We start from the raw sequence: 17706 nt of genomic DNA, 5'->3' as shown, positions 1-17706 counted from the left end.
TCCAGCCACATGAGGTCTAGCATTGTCTTGCATTAGGAGGAACCCAGGGCCAACCGCACCAGCATATGGTCTCACAAGGGGTCTGAGGATCTCATCTCGGTACCTAATGGCAGTCAGGCTACCTCTGGCGAGCACATGGAGGGCTGTGCGGCCCCCCAAAGAAATGCCACCCCACACCATGACTGACCCAACGCCAAACCGGTCATGCTGGAGGATGTTGCAGGCAGCAGAACGTTCTCCACGGCGTCTCCAGACTCTGTCACGTCTGTCACGTGCTCAGTTGGAACCTGCTTTCATCTGTGAAGAGCACAGGGCGCCAGTGGCGAATTTGCCAATCTTGGTGTTCTCTGGCAAATGCCAAACGTCCTGCACGATGTTGGGCTGTAAGCACAACCCCCACCTGTGGACGTCGGGCCCTCATACCACCCTCATGGAGTCTGTTTCTGACCGTTTGAGCAGACACATGCACATTTGTGGCCTGCTGGAGGTCATTTTGCAGGGCTCTGGCAGTGCTCCTCCTGCTCCTCCTTGCACAAAGGCGGAGGTAGCAGTCCTGCTGCTGGGTTGTTGCCCTCCTACGGCCTCCTCCACGTCTCCTGATGTACTGGCCTGTCTCCTGGTAGCGCCTCCATGCTCTGGACACAGCAAACCTTCTTGCCACAGCTCGCATTGATGTGCCATCCTGGATGAGCTGCACTACCTGAGCCACTTGTGTGGGTTGTAGACTCCGTGGGGGTTGTAGACTCCGCTACCACTAGAGTGAAAGCACCGCCAGCATTCAAAAGTGACCAAAACATCAGCCAGGAAGCATAGGAACTGAGAAGTGGTCTGTGGTCACCACCTGCAGAACCACTCCTTTATTGGGGGTGTCTTGCTAATTGCCTATAATTTCCACCTGTTGTCTATTCCATTTGCACAACACATGTGAAATGTATTGTCAATCAGTGTTGCTTCCTAAGTGGACAGTTTCATTTCACAGAAGTGTGATTGACTTGGAGTTACATTGTTGTTTAAGTGTTCCCTTTATTTTTTTGAGAAGTGTATATACAGTGTGTGCAAATGTAGCAAGTTATGGAGGTAAGGCTATAAATAGGCTATAGTGCAAAATAATTACAATTAGTATTAACACTGGAATGATAGATGTGCAAGAGATGATGTGCAAATAGAGATACTGGGGTGCAAATGAGCAAAATAAATAACAATATGGGGATGAGGTAGTTGGGTGGGCTAATTTCAGATGGGCTGTGTACAGGTGCAGTGATCGGTAAGGTGCTCTGACAACTGATGCTTAAAGTTAAAAATGGCGGAAGTGGATGCGGAGTTCGAATCAAGCAGCGCGTCGAGCAAAGCTGGTGAAGACGAATGTTCTGAATGGACAACAGCGAAAACTGGAACAAACAGGAAATTGTCTAAAATTGGAGTGGAGGATACGTGTATGAATTATAATGAATCACTTCTTGTTGGGCTGCGTTTGTTGAGTAAGGATGCATACCTTACAGCCTTCTGTCTGTACTGGGTCTGAAGTTCAAATGTATGCAGATGATACAGTGATATATGTGCATGCAAAGAGCAAACAACAAGCTGCACAAGAACTCACTACTGTAATGGTCCAGGTTACAAAGTGGCTCAGTGACTCGTGTTTGCATCTCAATGTGAAAAAAACTGTTTGCATGTTCTTCACAAAGGGGGCAACAGATGCTACTGAGCCAGAAGTCTATGTGTCAGGGGAGAAGCTCCAGGGGGTATCTGATTTTAAGTACCTTGGCATCATACTTGATTCCAACCTCTCTTTTAAAAAGCATGTGAAAAAGGTAATTCAAATAACCAAATTCAACCTAGCTAATTTCCGATTTATACGAAATTGTTTGACTACAGAGGTAGCAAAACTGTACTTCAAATCTATGATACTCCCCCACTTAACATACTGCTTGACTAGTTGGGCCCAAGCTTGCTGTACAACAGTAAGACCTATTCAGTCTGTCTACAAACAGGCTCTCAAAGTGCTTGATAGGAAGCCCAATAGCCATCATCACTGTCACATCCTTAGAAAGCATGAGCTCCTGAGTTGGGAAAATCTTGTGCAATACACCGATGCATGTCTTGTATTCAAGATTCTATGGCTTGGCTCCCCCTCCACTCAGTATTTTTGTTAAACAGAAAACCCAAACATATGGCAGCAGATCCACAAGGTCTGCCATGAGAGGTGACTGTGTAGTTCCCCTAAGGAAAAGCACCTTTAGTAAATCCGCTTTTTCTGTGAGAGCTTCCCATGTCTGGAATACACTGCCATCAGACACACATAACTGCACCACATATCACACTTTCTCAAAATGCTTGAAGACATGGCTAAAGGTCAATCAGATTTGTGAACATGGTCCCTAGCTGTGTGTTGCCGCTTTCCATGTCTGTTGTCTGTAACTTGTGAGGTGTGGAAACACTTTGTTGCTTTTATGAATTTTGTCTTGTTGCTTTTTGTTCTATGTTGCTCGGTCTGTATGCTACGTCTTGTTTGTACTATGTTGCTATGTCTGTATGATATGTCTTGTTCTATGTTGTTATTGTCTATATTGTAATTGTTTTTAATAACCTGCCCAGGGACTGCGGTTGAAAATTAGCCGGCTGGCTAAAACCGGCACTTTTACTGAAACGTTGATTAATGTGCACTGTCCCTGTAAAAATAAACTCAACTTAAAATACAGTGAGGGAAAAAAGTATTTGATCCCCTGCTGATTTTGTTCGTTTGCCCACTGACAAAGACATGATCAGTCTATAATTTTAATGGTAGGTTTATTTGAACAGTGAGAGACAGAATAACAACAAAAAAATCCAGAAAAACGCATGTCAAAAATGTTATAAATTGATTTGCATTTTAATGAGGGAAATAAGTATTTGACCCCTCTGCAAAATATGACTTAGTGCTTGGTGGCAAAACCCTTGTTGGCAATCACAGAGGTCAGACGTTTCTTGTAGTTGGCCACCAGGTTTGCACACATCTCAGGAGGGATTTTGTTCCACTCCTTTTTGCAGATCTTCTCCAAGTCATTAAGGTTTTGAGGCTGACGTTTGGCAACTCGAACCTTCAGCTCCCTCCACAGATTGTCTATGGGATTAAGGTCTGGAGACTGGCTAGGCCACTCCAGGACCTTAAATGTGCTTCTTCTTGAGCCACCTTTGTTGCCTTGACCGTGTGTTTTGGGTCATTGTCATGCTGGAATACCCATCCACCACCCATTTTCAATGCCCTGGCTGAGGGAAGGAGGTTCTCACCCAAGATTTGATGGTACATGGCCCCGTCCATCGTCCCTTTGATGCGGTGAAGTTGTCCTGTCCCCTTAGCAGAAAAACACCCCCAAAGCATAATGTTTCCACCTCCATGTTTGACGGTGGAGATGGTGTTCTTGGGGTCATAGGCAGCATTCCTCCTCCTCCAAACACAGTGAGTTGAGTTGATGCCAAAGAGCTCCATTTTGGTCTCATCTGACCACAACACTTTCACCCAGTTCTCCTCTGAATCAGTCAGATGTTCATTGGCAAACTTCAGACGGCCCTGTATATGTGCTTTCTTGAGCAAGGGGACCTTGTGGGCGCTGCAGGATTTCAGTCCTTCACGGCGTAGTGTGTTACCAATTGTTTTCTTCGTGACTATGGTCCCAGCTGCCTTGAGATCATTGACAAGATCCTCCCGTGTAGTTCTGGGCTGATTCCTCACCGTTCTCATGATCATTGCAACTCCACGAGGTGAGATCTTGCATGGCCGAGGGAGATTGACAGTTCTTTTGTGTTTCTTCCATTTGCGAATAATCGCACCAACTGTTGTCAACTTCTCACCAAGCTGCTTGGCGATGGTCTTGTAGCCCATTCCAGCCTTGTGTAGGTGTACAATCTTGGCCCTGACATCCTTGGAGAGCTCTTTGGTCTTGGCCATGGTGGAGAGTTTGGAATCTGATTGATTGCTTCTGTGGACAGGTGTCTTTTATACAGGTAACAAGCTGAGATTAAGAGCACTCCCTTTAAGAGTGTGCTCCTAATCTCAGCTCGTTAACTGTATAAAAGACACCTGGGAGCCAGAAATCTTTCTGATTGAGAGGGGGTCAAATACTTATTTCCCTCAATAAAATGCAAATCAATTTATAACATTTTTGACATGTGTTTTCCTGGATTTCTTTGTTGTTATTCTGTCTCTCACTGTTCAAATAAACCTACCATTAAAATTATAGACTGATCATTTCTTTGTCAGTGGGCAAACGTACAAAATCAGCAGGGGATCAAATACTTTTTTCCCTCACTGTATGTGGGAAACCCGTTTGAGGTGTCAAATGGTAAAGTATGCGCTGGGAGAAGTGGAGTCTATCAGAGTGACCAGGAGTGGTCTTATTTTTGATTCATTGTATTTCTGAAGAACAGAGGAAGATTGCAGTGGGGCCTCAAAAAGAATCAGAACAACAGAAATGTTGTGTTTTGAACTTCAGAGTAGAGCACCCGTCAAAGGAGTCATCTCAGGAGTGACGACGGATGTTCAGGTTGAATACCTGAAGAAAATTCCTGGTGTGGTCGGGGCCCGACGCCTGACCCGCTGGGTGAATGGAGAAAAATAAGAAAAGTCTGTCGGTCCTGTTGTTTTTTGAAAAAGAGCAAATACCTACCCATGTGAAGCTGGGTTATGTAAGATATGCCGTAAGTGCTTTCGTCCCCAAACCATTGCAGTGTAAGAATTGTAAAGGATTTGGCCATGTTTCAAGTGTGTGCAGAGTATAAAAAATCAAATCAAATTGTATTGGCCACATGCGCCGAATACAACAGGTGCAGACATTACAGTGAAATGCTTACTTGCAGCCCTTAACTAACAGTGCATTTATTTTTTTATAAAAAAGTATAATAAAACAAAAAAAAAGTGTTGAGAAAAAAAGAGCAGAAGTAAAATAAAGTGACAGTAGGGAGGCTATATATACAGGGGGGTACCAGTGCACCGGCTAGTTGAGGTAGTTGAAGTGATATGTACATGTGGGTAGAGTTAAAGTGACTATGCATAAATAATTAACAGAGTAGCAGCAGCGTAAAAAGATGGGGTGGGGGGGGGCAGTGCAAATAGTCCGGGTAGCCATGATTAGCTGTTCAGGAGTCTTATAGCTTGGGGGGTAGAAGCTGTTGAGAAGTATTTTGGACCTAGACTTGGCGCTCCGGTACCGCTTGCCGTGCGGTAGCAGAGAGAACAGTCTATGACTAGGGTGGCTGGAGTCTTTGACCATTTTGAAGAACGGTGTGTAGAAGGCCGACGGTGTTGCATTTGTGGTAGGGGATCATGATCCTGAGTTCCTGGAGTGCCCTGTAAGGGTGAAGGAGATTGAGGTGACAAAAGTTAGAGCGGTCAATCGAATCTCCTACGCGGAAGCGATTTAAAATCATTGAGAAAACAAGTGATTCTAGTGAAGATATGGTAGTGGACCCACCACAGCCTGTAGTAAATGTCTGCTGCCAGTCAAAAGATACCCTGTGTGTTAAAAAAGGTAGATTTTTGTGGCGTTCATTGCCACAGTTATAAACTGTACAGCACAAGTGTCAAAGAAGTCTTAAGAAACTGGACATTATTGTGGCTGCGGCAGAAAAGTTTTTGGGACTTAAGGATTTTACGTCTGAAGACTTTCAAGGTGTACTGGTGCCGGAAGATCCGCCCTCCCAGGTTCCCCTTGAGCCTGTGTAGGGGTCAGAGCCGTTTTATTTTTTAACAGAAAAGTTGTCCGATTTAGTTTAGTATTCTGTTCCATTTTTGGGAATCCTGTTTCCATCCCGCACAGTAAGTGGCGGGATGCACATTAAATCGTGCGATTGCCAATATTCCATTGAAGCAGAAAGAAAGAAAGACTTGAATGGGTCAGCTGGCACGTGATGATGTTTGTGACAGGGATCTAGGATCTTGAAGCAGGCAGAATCGCATTAGTGGAAACCAAGACTGTTCTCAGAGCAAGCCTGGTTGTAGCTATTGTAGATGTGTTCGAGTCGTGTCAGGGACAAATTCAGCATTTTATCTACCCCTAACCCTTTTCCTAATTCTCCTAACCTGCCACACTAGTTCTCCTGACCTGCTACGAAAATTCACTTCTGTTAGTCAAACCCGGCAGACCTGCCCTGACAGCAGTGTGAGTATCCACTAATGCGATATATTGGCTATGTCGTAAAAATTCGTGAAAACAAAGATGTGCTTTTGTCTTCATTTAGGGTTAGGCTAGCCCAAGATGTACTCTTAATCAGCCTACCATTACTTTGGGATTTTGGCAATGAGGCTCTTTATCTACTTCCCCACAGTCTGATGAACTCATGGATACCATTTTTATTCCTCTGCGTGTGGTTTGAAGGAAGTTGCTCTCTAGCGTTAGCGCAATTGCTAACTAGTGTTTGTGCAATGACTGAAAGTCTATGGGTATCTGAGACTTCCAAAATGTGATTTGATTTCATTCATACTGGACACAGACACATAAAAATGGTATCCACAAGTTAATCTGACTCTGGGGAAGTAGATACAGGTTATATTGCCAAAATCCTGAAGTTTCCCTTTAAGGTCTAAGGACCATATGTTATTTTCAGATGTAGACTGGCTCTGGCAGTCAAGAGCCAAATACTTTATCTAAACATGAATCGAATCTCAATTGCGATATGGTTCTAGAGACATAAATCCCTTTACTATCACATCAAAATAATTTCACAAATTAAAAATATACACTTACTGTACTGTTTTAACCGGCTTTATCACAGTATTTTTCAGAGACAACACGTTTCCTACACACAGGTGTTATGCGCACGCTAGATAGCTAATTAGCACAGGTGGTCCCTCTGTCTTCCATACACACACGTAGTAACAAGATGATATGGCCGTGTGGGAACCTTTATAAAGGTGTGTATCAATTTAACCTTTTGTTTTTTGAAAATGATTTCTCCCTGATATGAAAGATAAGGTCCTATGCTTCCAAAAATGGTTAAGGTTAGGTTTAAGGTCACACTTTAAGAAAGATAAATTGTATAGGCGGGGTTTATGACTGAAGGGGAGCGGAGCAGGAAGCGACTGGGACTACGCGGAGAGAGAAGGAGCCGCTGCTAATAAACGACATCAACAGCGGTACTCTCGGGGATATCTCGCTCTTCTCCATAATGTAGGTTGGAGACCAACAGATTGCAGATATGAACTTGGAAACATTTACAATATATTGCTAAAGTGCACAAGTTGGTGAGGAATCGCAAGCTATCTTCCTGTTGTGTCTAGCTGACAAGCTAACCGGGCTAGCTAGCTAACGGCTCCAGGAAAAATGAAGGAGGTGAAGGGTTGCGGTATGAGGTCCTCTGTGGGCTTTCTGTCCCAGAGAAGGCTTTTCGGGAACCCGCTGATGAAGGAAGAATTCCAGAGACTCCGGTTGGCAGGATGCACAAGCCTTTACAAGAAGGATATGCTGGGACATTTCGGATGTGTAAACGCCATAGAGTTTTCCAACAATGGAGGTGAATACCTTGTGTCCGGTAAGTTGGTAACTAGATCACTAGTTATGGAGTTGCTAGCTAGCTACAAATTCCAGCAAGCTAGCACGTCAGAAATCAAGCTTAGCTGGTCGAGACAGCGAATATGCACATTTGGCTCTCTCTCAATTATGACCACGAAAAGACTGGCATGTACAGGCCAAGCCTGCATGGGTTAAAAAAACGGACATTCATTTTGGCTAACTAGGTTAGCATGTTATCCATCTGACAAACTACCACAACATGACCTAAGAGTTTTATAACTAAACCAAGATAGACCACAGCCTGTCGTTTCAAATGGGAACAAATGAGCCATAGTGGGCAGAACAACCAAGGAGGTGGGCAGAGCCAAGCACGACCTAGCGAGATCCTATTGGCGCGTTTTTTTTTGCATGCATTTGCATGTTTCCGTTAGGGAACGCCTACTCTGAAGTGCGCGTGTGCAATAACGCACTCCTAAACAATGCAATTTTTTTTTAACTTTAGCAAAGGGTAAGGTCTACAAAAACTTTGTCCACTGTGTTCGTAAGAGATTGTAGTTTTGGGAACAGAACTGTATCGATGGGCTCCCGAGTGGCGCAGCGGTCTAAGGCACTGCATCTCAGTGCTTGAGGCGTCACTACAGACCCCCTGGTTCGATTCCAGGCTGTATCCCATAGGGATAGTCCCATAGGGCGGCGCACAATTGGCCCAGCGTCGTCCAAGTTTGGCCAGGGTAGGCCTTCATTGTAAATAAGAATTTGTTCTTAACTGACTTGCCTAGTTAAATAAAGGTTAAATAAAAATTAAATTGAGATCAAATGTATCCTTGATGAGTAAATGATAAGAATGTTGGCCAAAATCCATCTGTGACATGACTGTAGCAGCTAGCTAGCAACACCACATTCCTGCCCCTTCCTTCGATATAGGGGTGATTCTCACCAAACTGTCACTGGTCTAAGGTTTTCATCCTCTCTAGGGCCAGAAAAAAAAAAAACGGATTTAGAAAAATCATCTGGTCCCATCATAGCCCAAATAAAACCGTTTTTTACAGATGGTTCATTACCATGTCATAGCTACAACTAGGGTCGGAGTTGGTTAGGTTAGTAGCTTAGTGGTTATGGGCGGCAGGTAGTTTAGTGGTTAAGAGCGTTGTGCCAGTAACCGAAAGGTCGCCTGTTCTAATCCCCGAGCCGACTAGGTGAAAAAAATCTGTCGATGTGCCCTTGAGCAAGGCACTTAACCCTAAATTGCTCATGTAAGTCGCTCTGGATAAGAGCGTCTGCTAAATGACTAAAATGTAAATTTAAATATAGTATATTCTGTATCTGTATACACTATATAGTATATTCTGTATCTGTATACACTATATAGTATATTCTGTATCTGTATACAATAGTTGACATGTACTCATAAGTACTAAAGTACCCACCTTGGTATGAATCACATAATTCAGAGGAATAAGAAGATGGATAAAGTGGCCGTGCAAGGCTAAAGCAGATATACAGTGAGGGAAAAAAGTATTTGATCCCCTGCTGTAAAATGTAACAAGATGGTCTACTACCAGATCAGGAAAAACTCTGGGCCACTCGGAAATCCCCACACAATGTTAAAATGAGAACATCCTATTTGTATGATCTACATTTTGCGTGTTTTTGGTGGTGGTGATGGGCTTCCATATTTGTACCATGCTCAGTGCAGCAGGCAGCTACTGCGACAATTTCAGAATGTAACAGGCTGTTTACTGCAATTTCAGGTAAAAAACGAAATAAAACAAGTCTCAACTATTAGGAAAAAGTCTGCATTTCAGCTGTTTAAAAAAAACATTGCCCTGCTATTACCATTTATACTGTAGGAGTGTTGGCTCAATTAGTATTTTTACATTTGAGTAGTATGTGTAGCCAACAGTATTTTTACGAGAAGTGTAGTAAATGTGAAGAGACTCTTAGTTATTCCAGTTATGGTGTGGTAGCTAGGGGAGGTAATGGTGTGGTAGCTAGGGGAGGTAATGGTGTGGTAGCTAGGGGCGGTGATGGTGTGGTAGCTAGGGGCGGTAATGGTGTGGTAGCTAGGGGCGGTAATGGTGTGGTAGCTAGGGGCGGTGATGGTGTGGTAGCTAGGGGCGGTGATGGTGTGGTAGCTAGGGGCGGTGATGGTGTGGTAGCTAGGGGAGGTGATGGTGTGGTAGCTAGGGGCGGTGATGGTGTGGTAGCTAGGGGCGGTGATGGTGTTGTAGCTAGGGGCGGTAATGGTGTGGTAGCTAGGGGCAGTAATGGTGTGGTAGCTAGGGGAGGTAATGGTGTGGTAGCTAGGGGCGGTGATGATGGTGTGGTAGCTAGGGGCGGTGATGATGGTGTGGTAACTAGGGGAGGTAATGGTGTGGTAGCTAGGGGCGGTGATGGTGTGGTAGCTAGGGGCGGTGATGATGGTGTGGTAGCTAGGGGAGGTAATGGTGTGGTAGCTAGGGGCGGTGATGGTGTGGTAGCTAGGGGCGGTGATGGTGTGGTAGCTAGGGGCGGTAATGGTGTGGTAGCTAGGGGCGGTGATGGTGTGGTAGCTAGGGGCGGTGATGGTGTGGTAGCTAGGGGCGGTGATGGTGTGGTAGCTAGGGGAGGTGATGGTATGGTAGCTAGGGGCGGTGATGGTGTGGTAGCTAGGGGCGGTGATGGTGTGGTAGCTAGGGGCGGTGATGGTGTGGTAGCTAGGGGCGGTGATGGTGTTGTAGCTAGGGGCGGTGATGGTGTGGTAGCTAGGGGCGGTGATGGTGTGGTAGCTAGGGGCGGTGATGGTGTGGTAGCTAGGGGAGGTGATGGTGTTGTAGCTAGGGGCGGTGATGGTGTGGTAGCTAGGGGAGGTGATGGTGTGGTAGCTAGGGGCGGTGATGGTGTGGTAGCTAGGGGCGGTGATGGTGTGGTAGCTAGGGGAGGTGATGGTGTGGTAGCTAGGGGCGGTGATGGTGTGGTAGCTAGGGGCGGTGATGGTGTGGTAGCTAGGGGCGGTGGTGATGGTGTGGTAGCTAGGGGCGGTGGTGATGGTGTGGTAGCTAGGGGCGGTGATGGTGTGGTAGCTAGGGGAGGTGATGGTGTGGTAGCTAGGGGAGGTGATGGTGTGGTAGCTAGGGGCGGTGATGGTGTGGTAGCTAGGGGCGGTTATGGTGTGGTAGCTAGGGGCGGTGATGGTGTGTTTCTCTACCGGTGGGCCTTGCAAGAGTAAAAACCCCAGACCAAACCAGACGTTTGTTGTACTGGTTTTGTTTACTGTGTGTGTGTGTGTCTTTTCAATCCACAGGAGGAGATGATCGCAGAGTGTTGCTATGGGATCTGGAGAGAGTCCTCCATGCCCGCTCGGCCAAGCCTCTCATACTGAAGGGAGAACACCTCTCCAACATCTTCTGCTTGGCCTTCGACAGTACCAACAAGAGGGTGTTCTCTGGGGGTAAGAGAACATAAAATGATCCGTTTTAGTTAACATACAAGGTGTTTCTCAAAATGCATACAACCGTGCTCCGGGCACGGGAGGGTCTGAGTGAGTCCAAATCAAAGTATGCGAAACGGAGCACGGAGGGCACTTCTCCCGACGCGTACTCCAGTTGTACTTATTTTGAAGCATCCATCTATTCAAGCTTCAACGGGAAGTATGCGCAGAAATATGACGCAACCACATAAAAAAACAACGCAACATTTCTTGGAAGTCAATGGCAGACATTTATTTGAGCTGAAGCGAGAGAGAATAAAACTGACTTCAGAATGAAAAGTTCCCCATTCACATCTCAGCTTGATATGTTAATAAACACATACTGTATTAATTTTGGCATTTCTACCTGCCTACAATAGCAACTGTAGTGTGCATAGATCGCAAGTCAATAGGGCTAACTGGCTAGCTACTACTGTTAGCTAGCTAGCTACCCACAAAGAATTTAACATCTACACTACCGGTCAAGTTTTAGAACACCTACTCATTCAAGGGTTTTTATTTTATTTTTTAAAAACTATTTTCTACATTGTAGAATAATAGTGAAGACATCAAAACTATGAAATAACACACATGGAAATCATGTAGTAACCAAAAAAGAGCCACCCTTTGCCTTGATGACAGCTTTGCGCACGCTTGGCATTCTCTCAACCAGCTTCATGAGGTAGTCACCTGGAATGCATTTCCAACATCTACCTGCCCTCTATGGGTTATGAATGGGTTATGAAGTTCTTCGTGTAGGTACCGTTCAACTAAACTGTTACTATTGTCTCTTTTTAAAGGCAACGATGAACAGGTCATCCTTCATGATGTAGAGCGGTGAGTGTTATTATTCATCCTCCTCGGTGTGTACGTGCCTACTTCCTTCTTTGGGAGCATAGGCCATGGACGACCCCTTTCCTTCTCGCTCTGGGCTGGGTTCTCCAGCTCGTCCCACCCTGCTGGTTCTCCCGCAAAGTGTTTACTCTGTCTAAAATACTCCTAATGCGTTTAGCTGCATTTTAATGTGTTAGTCAGAAATTTTATGTTTTTATGAAATTACAACTAATCTCCCCATATACCAGCAAGACATTAATGCAGACATTGGTTCCCACTCCAGCTCGCTACTTGGAATGAATGTGGGTCTTTCTATAAATAAAGGGGCCAAAATCAGGGTCAACATTTTTTTTAATGGTTTGATATACATTTAAATATGATTTTCTTGCAGCTTCACATGTGTAGTTACAGGAATAATAGTCTAGATGGGCACAATGAAACCATAACTCCTAGCAACAACAAAACATCTACCTGCCACTAGCAACAACAACACATCTACCTGCCACTAGCAACAACAACACATCTACCTGCCTCTAGCAACAACAAAACATCTACCTGCCACTAGCAACAACCAAAACATCTACTTGCCTCTAGCAACAACAACACATCTACCTGCCTCTAGCAACAACAACACATCTACCTGCCTCTAGCAACAACAAAACATCTACCTGCCACTAGCAACAACAAAACATCTACTTGCCTCTAGCAACAACAACACATCTACCTGCCTCTAGCAACAACAACACATCTACCTGCCTCTAGCAACAACAACACATCTACCTGCCTCTAGCAACAACAAAACATCTACCTGCCACTAGCAACAACAAAACATCTACCTGCCACTAGCAACAACAACACATCTACCTGCCACTAGCAACAACAAAACATCTACCTGCCTCTAGCAACAACAAAACATCTACCTGCCACTAGCAACAACAAAACATCTACCTGCCACTAGCAACAACAACACATCTACCTGCCTCTAGCAACAACAAAACATCTACCTGCCACTAGCAACAACAACACATCTTCCTGTCACTAGCAACAACAACACATCTACCTGCCACTAGCAACAACAAAACATCTACCTGCCACTAGCAACAACAACACATCTACCTGCCACTAGCAACAACAACACATCTACCTGCCACTAGCAACAACAAAACATCTACCTGCCACTAGCAACAACAAAACATCTACCTGCCACTAGCAACAACAACACATCTACCTGCCACTAGCAACAACAACACATCTACCTGCCTCTAGCAACAACAAAACATCTACCTGCCACTAGCAACAACAACACATCTACCTGCCTCTAGCAACAACAAAACATCTACCTGCCACTAGCAACAACAACACATCTACCTGCCTCTAGCAACAACAAAACATCTACCTGCCACTAGCAACAACAACACATCTACCTGCCACTAGCAACAACAACACATCTACCTGCCTCTAGCAACAACAAAACATCTACCTGCCACTAGCAACAACAACACATCTACCTGCCACTAGCAACAACAACACATCTACCTGCCTCTAGCAACAACAAAACATCTACCTGCCACTAGCAACAACAACACATCTACCTGCCACTAGCAACAACAACACATCTACCTGCCTCTAGCAACAACAACACATCTACCTGCCACTAGCAACAACAACACATCTACCTGCCTCTAGCAACAACAAAACATCTACCTGCCACTAGCAACAACAACACATCTACCTGCCTCTAGCAACAACAACACATCTACCTGCCTCTAGCAACAACAACACATCTACCTGCCACTAGCAACAACAAAACATCTACCTGCCTCTAGCAACAACAAAACATCTACCTGCCTCTAGCAACAACAAAACATCTACCTGCCACTAGCAACAACAAAACATCTACCTGCCACTAGCAACAACAACACATCTACCTGCCTCTAGCAACAACAAAACATCTACCTGCCACTAGCAACAACAACACATCTTCCTGTCACTAGCAACAACAACACATCTACCTGCCACTAGCAACAACAAAACATCTACCTGCCACTAGCAACAACAACACATCTACCTGCCACTAGCAACAACAACACATCTACCTGCCACTAGCAACAACAAAACATCTACCTGCCACTAGCAACAACAAAACATCTACCTGCCACTAGCAACAACAACACATCTACCTGCCACTAGCAACAACAACACATCTACCTGCCTCTAGCAACAACAAAACATCTACCTGCCACTAGCAACAACAACACATCTACCTGCCTCTAGCAACAACAAAACATCTACCTGCCACTAGCAACAACAACACATCTACCTGCCTCTAGCAACAACAAAACATCTACCTGCCACTAGCAACAACAACACATCTACCTGCCACTAGCAACAACAACACATCTACCTGTCACTAGCAACAACAAAACATCTACCTGCCACTAGCAACAACAACACATCTTCCTGTCACTAGCAACAACAACACATCTACCTGCCACTAGCAACAACAAAACATCTACCTGCCACTAGCAACAACAACACATCTACCTGCCTCTAGCAACAACAAAACATCTACCTGCCACTAGCAACAACAACACATCTACCTGCCACTAGCAACAACAACACATCTACCTGCCTCTAGCAACAACAAAACATCTACCTGCCACTAGCAACAACAACACATCTACCTGCCACTAGCAACAACAACACATCTACCTGCCTCTAGCAACAACAAAACATCTACCTGCCACTAGCAACAACAACACATCTACCTGCCACTAGCAACAACAACACATCTACCTGCCTCTAGCAACAACAACACATCTACCTGCCACTAGCAACAACAACACATCTACCTGCCTCTAGCAACAACAACACATCTACCTGCCACTAGCAACAACAACACATCTACCTGCCTCTAGCAACAACAACACATCTACCTGCCTCTAGCAACAACAACACATCTACCTGCCACTAGCAACAACAACACATCTACCTGCCACTAGCAACAACAACACATCTACCTGCCACTAGCAACAACAAAACATCTACCTGCCACTAGCAACAACAAAACATCTACCTGCCACTAGCAACAACAAAACATCTACCTGCCACTAGCAACAACAACACATCTACCTGCCACTAGCAACAACAACACATCTACCTGCCACTAGCAACAACAAAACATCTACCTGCCACTAGCAACAACAAAACATCTACCTGCCACTAGCAACAACAAAACATCTACCTGCCATTAACATTGTGTCCTGCCTAGTAGCCAGGTCTGTTTGTGCTTTAGTCAACTTCTCTAGCATTTATAGCCATGCAGAAGCTTCCAGAAGAATGAAACGATTTCTATATGTTTTAATAGTCGATAGAATATAATACAATAGGTTCTGTCAACAAAATCATTGACAATAATAATAATAATAATAATAGCCATTAATGACAATATTATAATCGGTAAACTCTTCAAGGTGTGTGTGTGTGTGTGTGTGTGTGTGTGTGTGTGTGTGTGTGTGTGTGTGTGTGTGTGTGTGTGTGTGTGTGTGTGTGTGCTAGACGTCACATTCTTGCTTCCTCTCCTTGATAGTGTATTGGAGCCTGAGAGGAGGAACCTCCTCTCCTCCAATGGGCTTTGAGAGGGAGGTGAGGAATGGGGGGGAAACAAGGGGAGAATCTCAATTACACGTCCTTCATTCCTCACGTCCTCTCTCTTCGCCGCCTTCTCAAAACCCATTGGATAAGAAGGTGAGAGGGGAGGGACCTCTGACCTTCTCGTCTAATGGGTTTTGAGGAGACGAGGTGAGCAGATGTAACGAATCAAGGAAATGCAATTGAGGTTCTCCCAAGGACAGACGAAGCAAGTATTTGACAGCTATTCATTTTTATTTTATTTTCTGACGTTGCCAGACTGCCTGAGCTACCATAATACCCATGGCCTGTCCAGAAACAGTCTAGACACTACCCATGGCCTGTCCAGAAACAGTCTAGACACTACCCATGGCCTGTCCAGAAACAGTCTAGACACTACCCATGGCCTGTCCAGAAACAGTCTAGACACTACCCATGGCCTGTCCAGAAACAGTCTAGACACTACCCATGGCCTGTCCAGAAACAGTCTAGACACTTCGGGTGTGTGGTGGACCTACAGCACGACCCAGGCATTGGTTGGGATCGTTCATTCCGTTGCTATACACAGATTTGCACAGGTGTAAGCTGGACACACCCACAGCACCTTATCAGGCTGATCAGGCAGGTCTGGGTAGCTGGAGACCACACCCACAGCACCTTATCAGGCTGATCAGGCAGGTCTGGGTAGCTGGAGACCACACCCACAGCACCTGATCAGGCTGACCAGGCAGGTCTGGGTAGCTGGAGACCACACCCACAGCACCTTATCAGGCTGATCAGGCAGGTCTGGGTAGCTGGACACACCCACAGCACCTTATCAGGCTGATCAGGTAGGTCTGGGTAGCCGGAGACCTGCTGTAAACAGTGAGATTATATATTTACACGTCTACTATTCACACCCTGGCTTCATTCCAGCTAGTTAGACGTGCAACCACTGACTAACTACAGCTAAGGGAATATCTCTAGTCTAGCAATAGATACAGTTTTTTTTTTTTGGCTGTATAGCATCATTTAATACGATGACTAATGGTTAGCTAGGCTATATCAGTCAGCTAACCATATACAGTAACAGCAGTTCATTAATAAACCAATACACACTAAATCTTATGCAAAAATGTAGAAAGCTTACCTTATCTTGGCGCTGTGGCACGTCATGGGCAGCTATTAATAGGTCATAGATTCATAGAATGGAGTTAAAGGTTGACCTCTTACTTTGAAAGGACAGGAAGTGTTGGCTGTGCACTTGACCAGGCATTCCACCTTTAACCCCACACACATTTTAACATCGAAATATCAAGTCATCTTTTGGTTTTGTATGCAAAAATAAGCATATTCAAACAGTCCATTTTCACATTCCCAATTGCTTAATTTTAACTCGGGAAAACAAATGATCAAAACTTACAAGAACTTACCTCAGGAATCTTGATTTTAATGTTGTCCATGAAGTAAGCTAATTAACTTGACCGTTGTAACAACATATACACCAGAATGTTCTGTCAATCCTCCAGAATAATATGAATGAATGTACTTTGGCTGCTGTTAAATCGCATGCAGTATCATACAAGCTCTAGGATTAATACAAGGCTTCATTCTAAGTGGGAAGTTAGTATTAAAACAAGGCTTCTTTCTATGTGTTATGTTAGTATTAATTAATATATGGGATTTGGAACATAGTCTGAAACCGCATTTAGATAACACATCTCCTCAAATAGGCCTATCGGGGAAAATATTGACACAGATATTGACTTTGCTATGGTACATGAAGCAGCTGTATTCTGTTCTTCCAGAGGTGAGACTCTGAACGTGTTCCTCCATGACGATGCGGTGTACGGCCTGTCAGTCAGCCCGGTTAACGACAACGTGTTCGCCAGCTCCTCTGACGACGGACGTGTTCTCATCTGGGACACACGGCAGCCGCCACACGGAGGTAATAATAATATACTGAACAAAAAATATAAACGCAACATGTAACAATTCCAACGATTTTACTGACTTACAGTTCATATGAGGAAATCAGTCAATTTAAATAAATTCGTTAGGCCCTAATCTATGGATTTCACATGACTGGGCAGGGGGCGGAGCTATGGGTGGGCCTGGGAGGGTATATGCCCACCAACTAGGGAGACTGGCCCACCCACTGGGGAGCAAGGCCCAGCCAATCAGAATTGAGTTTTCCTCCACAAAAGGGCTTTATTACAGACAGAAATACTCCTCAGTTTCATCAGCTGTCCGGGTGGCTGGTCTCAGACGATCCCGCAGGTGAAGAAGCCAGATGTGGAGGTCCTGGGCTGGCGTGGTTACACGTGGTGT

General features: G+C 44.9%; 1 protein-coding gene and 2 long non-coding RNA genes across 6 annotated transcripts in view; 1 reads left to right on the top strand and 2 right to left on the bottom strand.

Moving 5' to 3' along the window:
* The first annotated feature begins 7024 nt into the window (after positions 1 to 7024).
* Positions 7025 to 17706, top strand: part of LOC311117312 (DDB1- and CUL4-associated factor 5-like) — a 28079-nt gene continuing 17397 nt past the window's right edge. Inside the window, exons 1-4 of the mRNA XM_084192275.1 lie at positions 7025 to 7503; positions 10768 to 10914; positions 11733 to 11769; positions 17184 to 17323. Coding sequence (XP_084048401.1) covers positions 7296 to 7503; positions 10768 to 10914; positions 11733 to 11769; positions 17184 to 17323 — 532 coding nt within the window. The 5' untranslated portion in view covers positions 7025 to 7295. The remainder of the gene's footprint in view (positions 7504 to 10767; positions 10915 to 11732; positions 11770 to 17183; positions 17324 to 17706) is intronic.
* LOC311117311 lies at positions 12231 to 13219 on the bottom strand. Of its 2 annotated transcripts, XR_014611594.1 has the most exons (4): positions 13163 to 13219; positions 12855 to 13022; positions 12603 to 12742; positions 12231 to 12293 (listed from the first exon to the last, which is right to left on the bottom strand). It is a non-coding gene; the product is annotated as an uncharacterized lncRNA (long non-coding RNA). The 2 variants fall into 2 exon arrangements; XR_014611595.1 differs by lacking the exon at positions 12603 to 12742 and having other exon boundaries at positions 12246 to 12293.
* Positions 13400 to 14442, bottom strand: LOC311117310. Of its 3 annotated transcripts, none has more exons than XR_014611591.1 (5): positions 14339 to 14442; positions 14115 to 14170; positions 13919 to 13974; positions 13807 to 13862; positions 13400 to 13442 (listed from the first exon to the last, which is right to left on the bottom strand). It is a non-coding gene; the product is annotated as an uncharacterized lncRNA (long non-coding RNA). The 3 variants fall into 3 exon arrangements; XR_014611592.1 differs by lacking the exon at positions 13400 to 13442 and adding an exon at positions 13571 to 13694; XR_014611593.1 differs by lacking the exon at positions 13400 to 13442 and having other exon boundaries at positions 13800 to 13862.

This window comes from Coregonus lavaretus, assembly GCF_964263955.1.
Source record: "Coregonus lavaretus genome assembly, contig: HAP1_SCAFFOLD_2760, whole genome shotgun sequence".
NCBI lineage: Eukaryota > Metazoa > Chordata > Actinopteri > Salmoniformes > Salmonidae > Coregonus > Coregonus lavaretus.
This window is presented reverse-complemented; position numbering and strand designations above follow the sequence as displayed.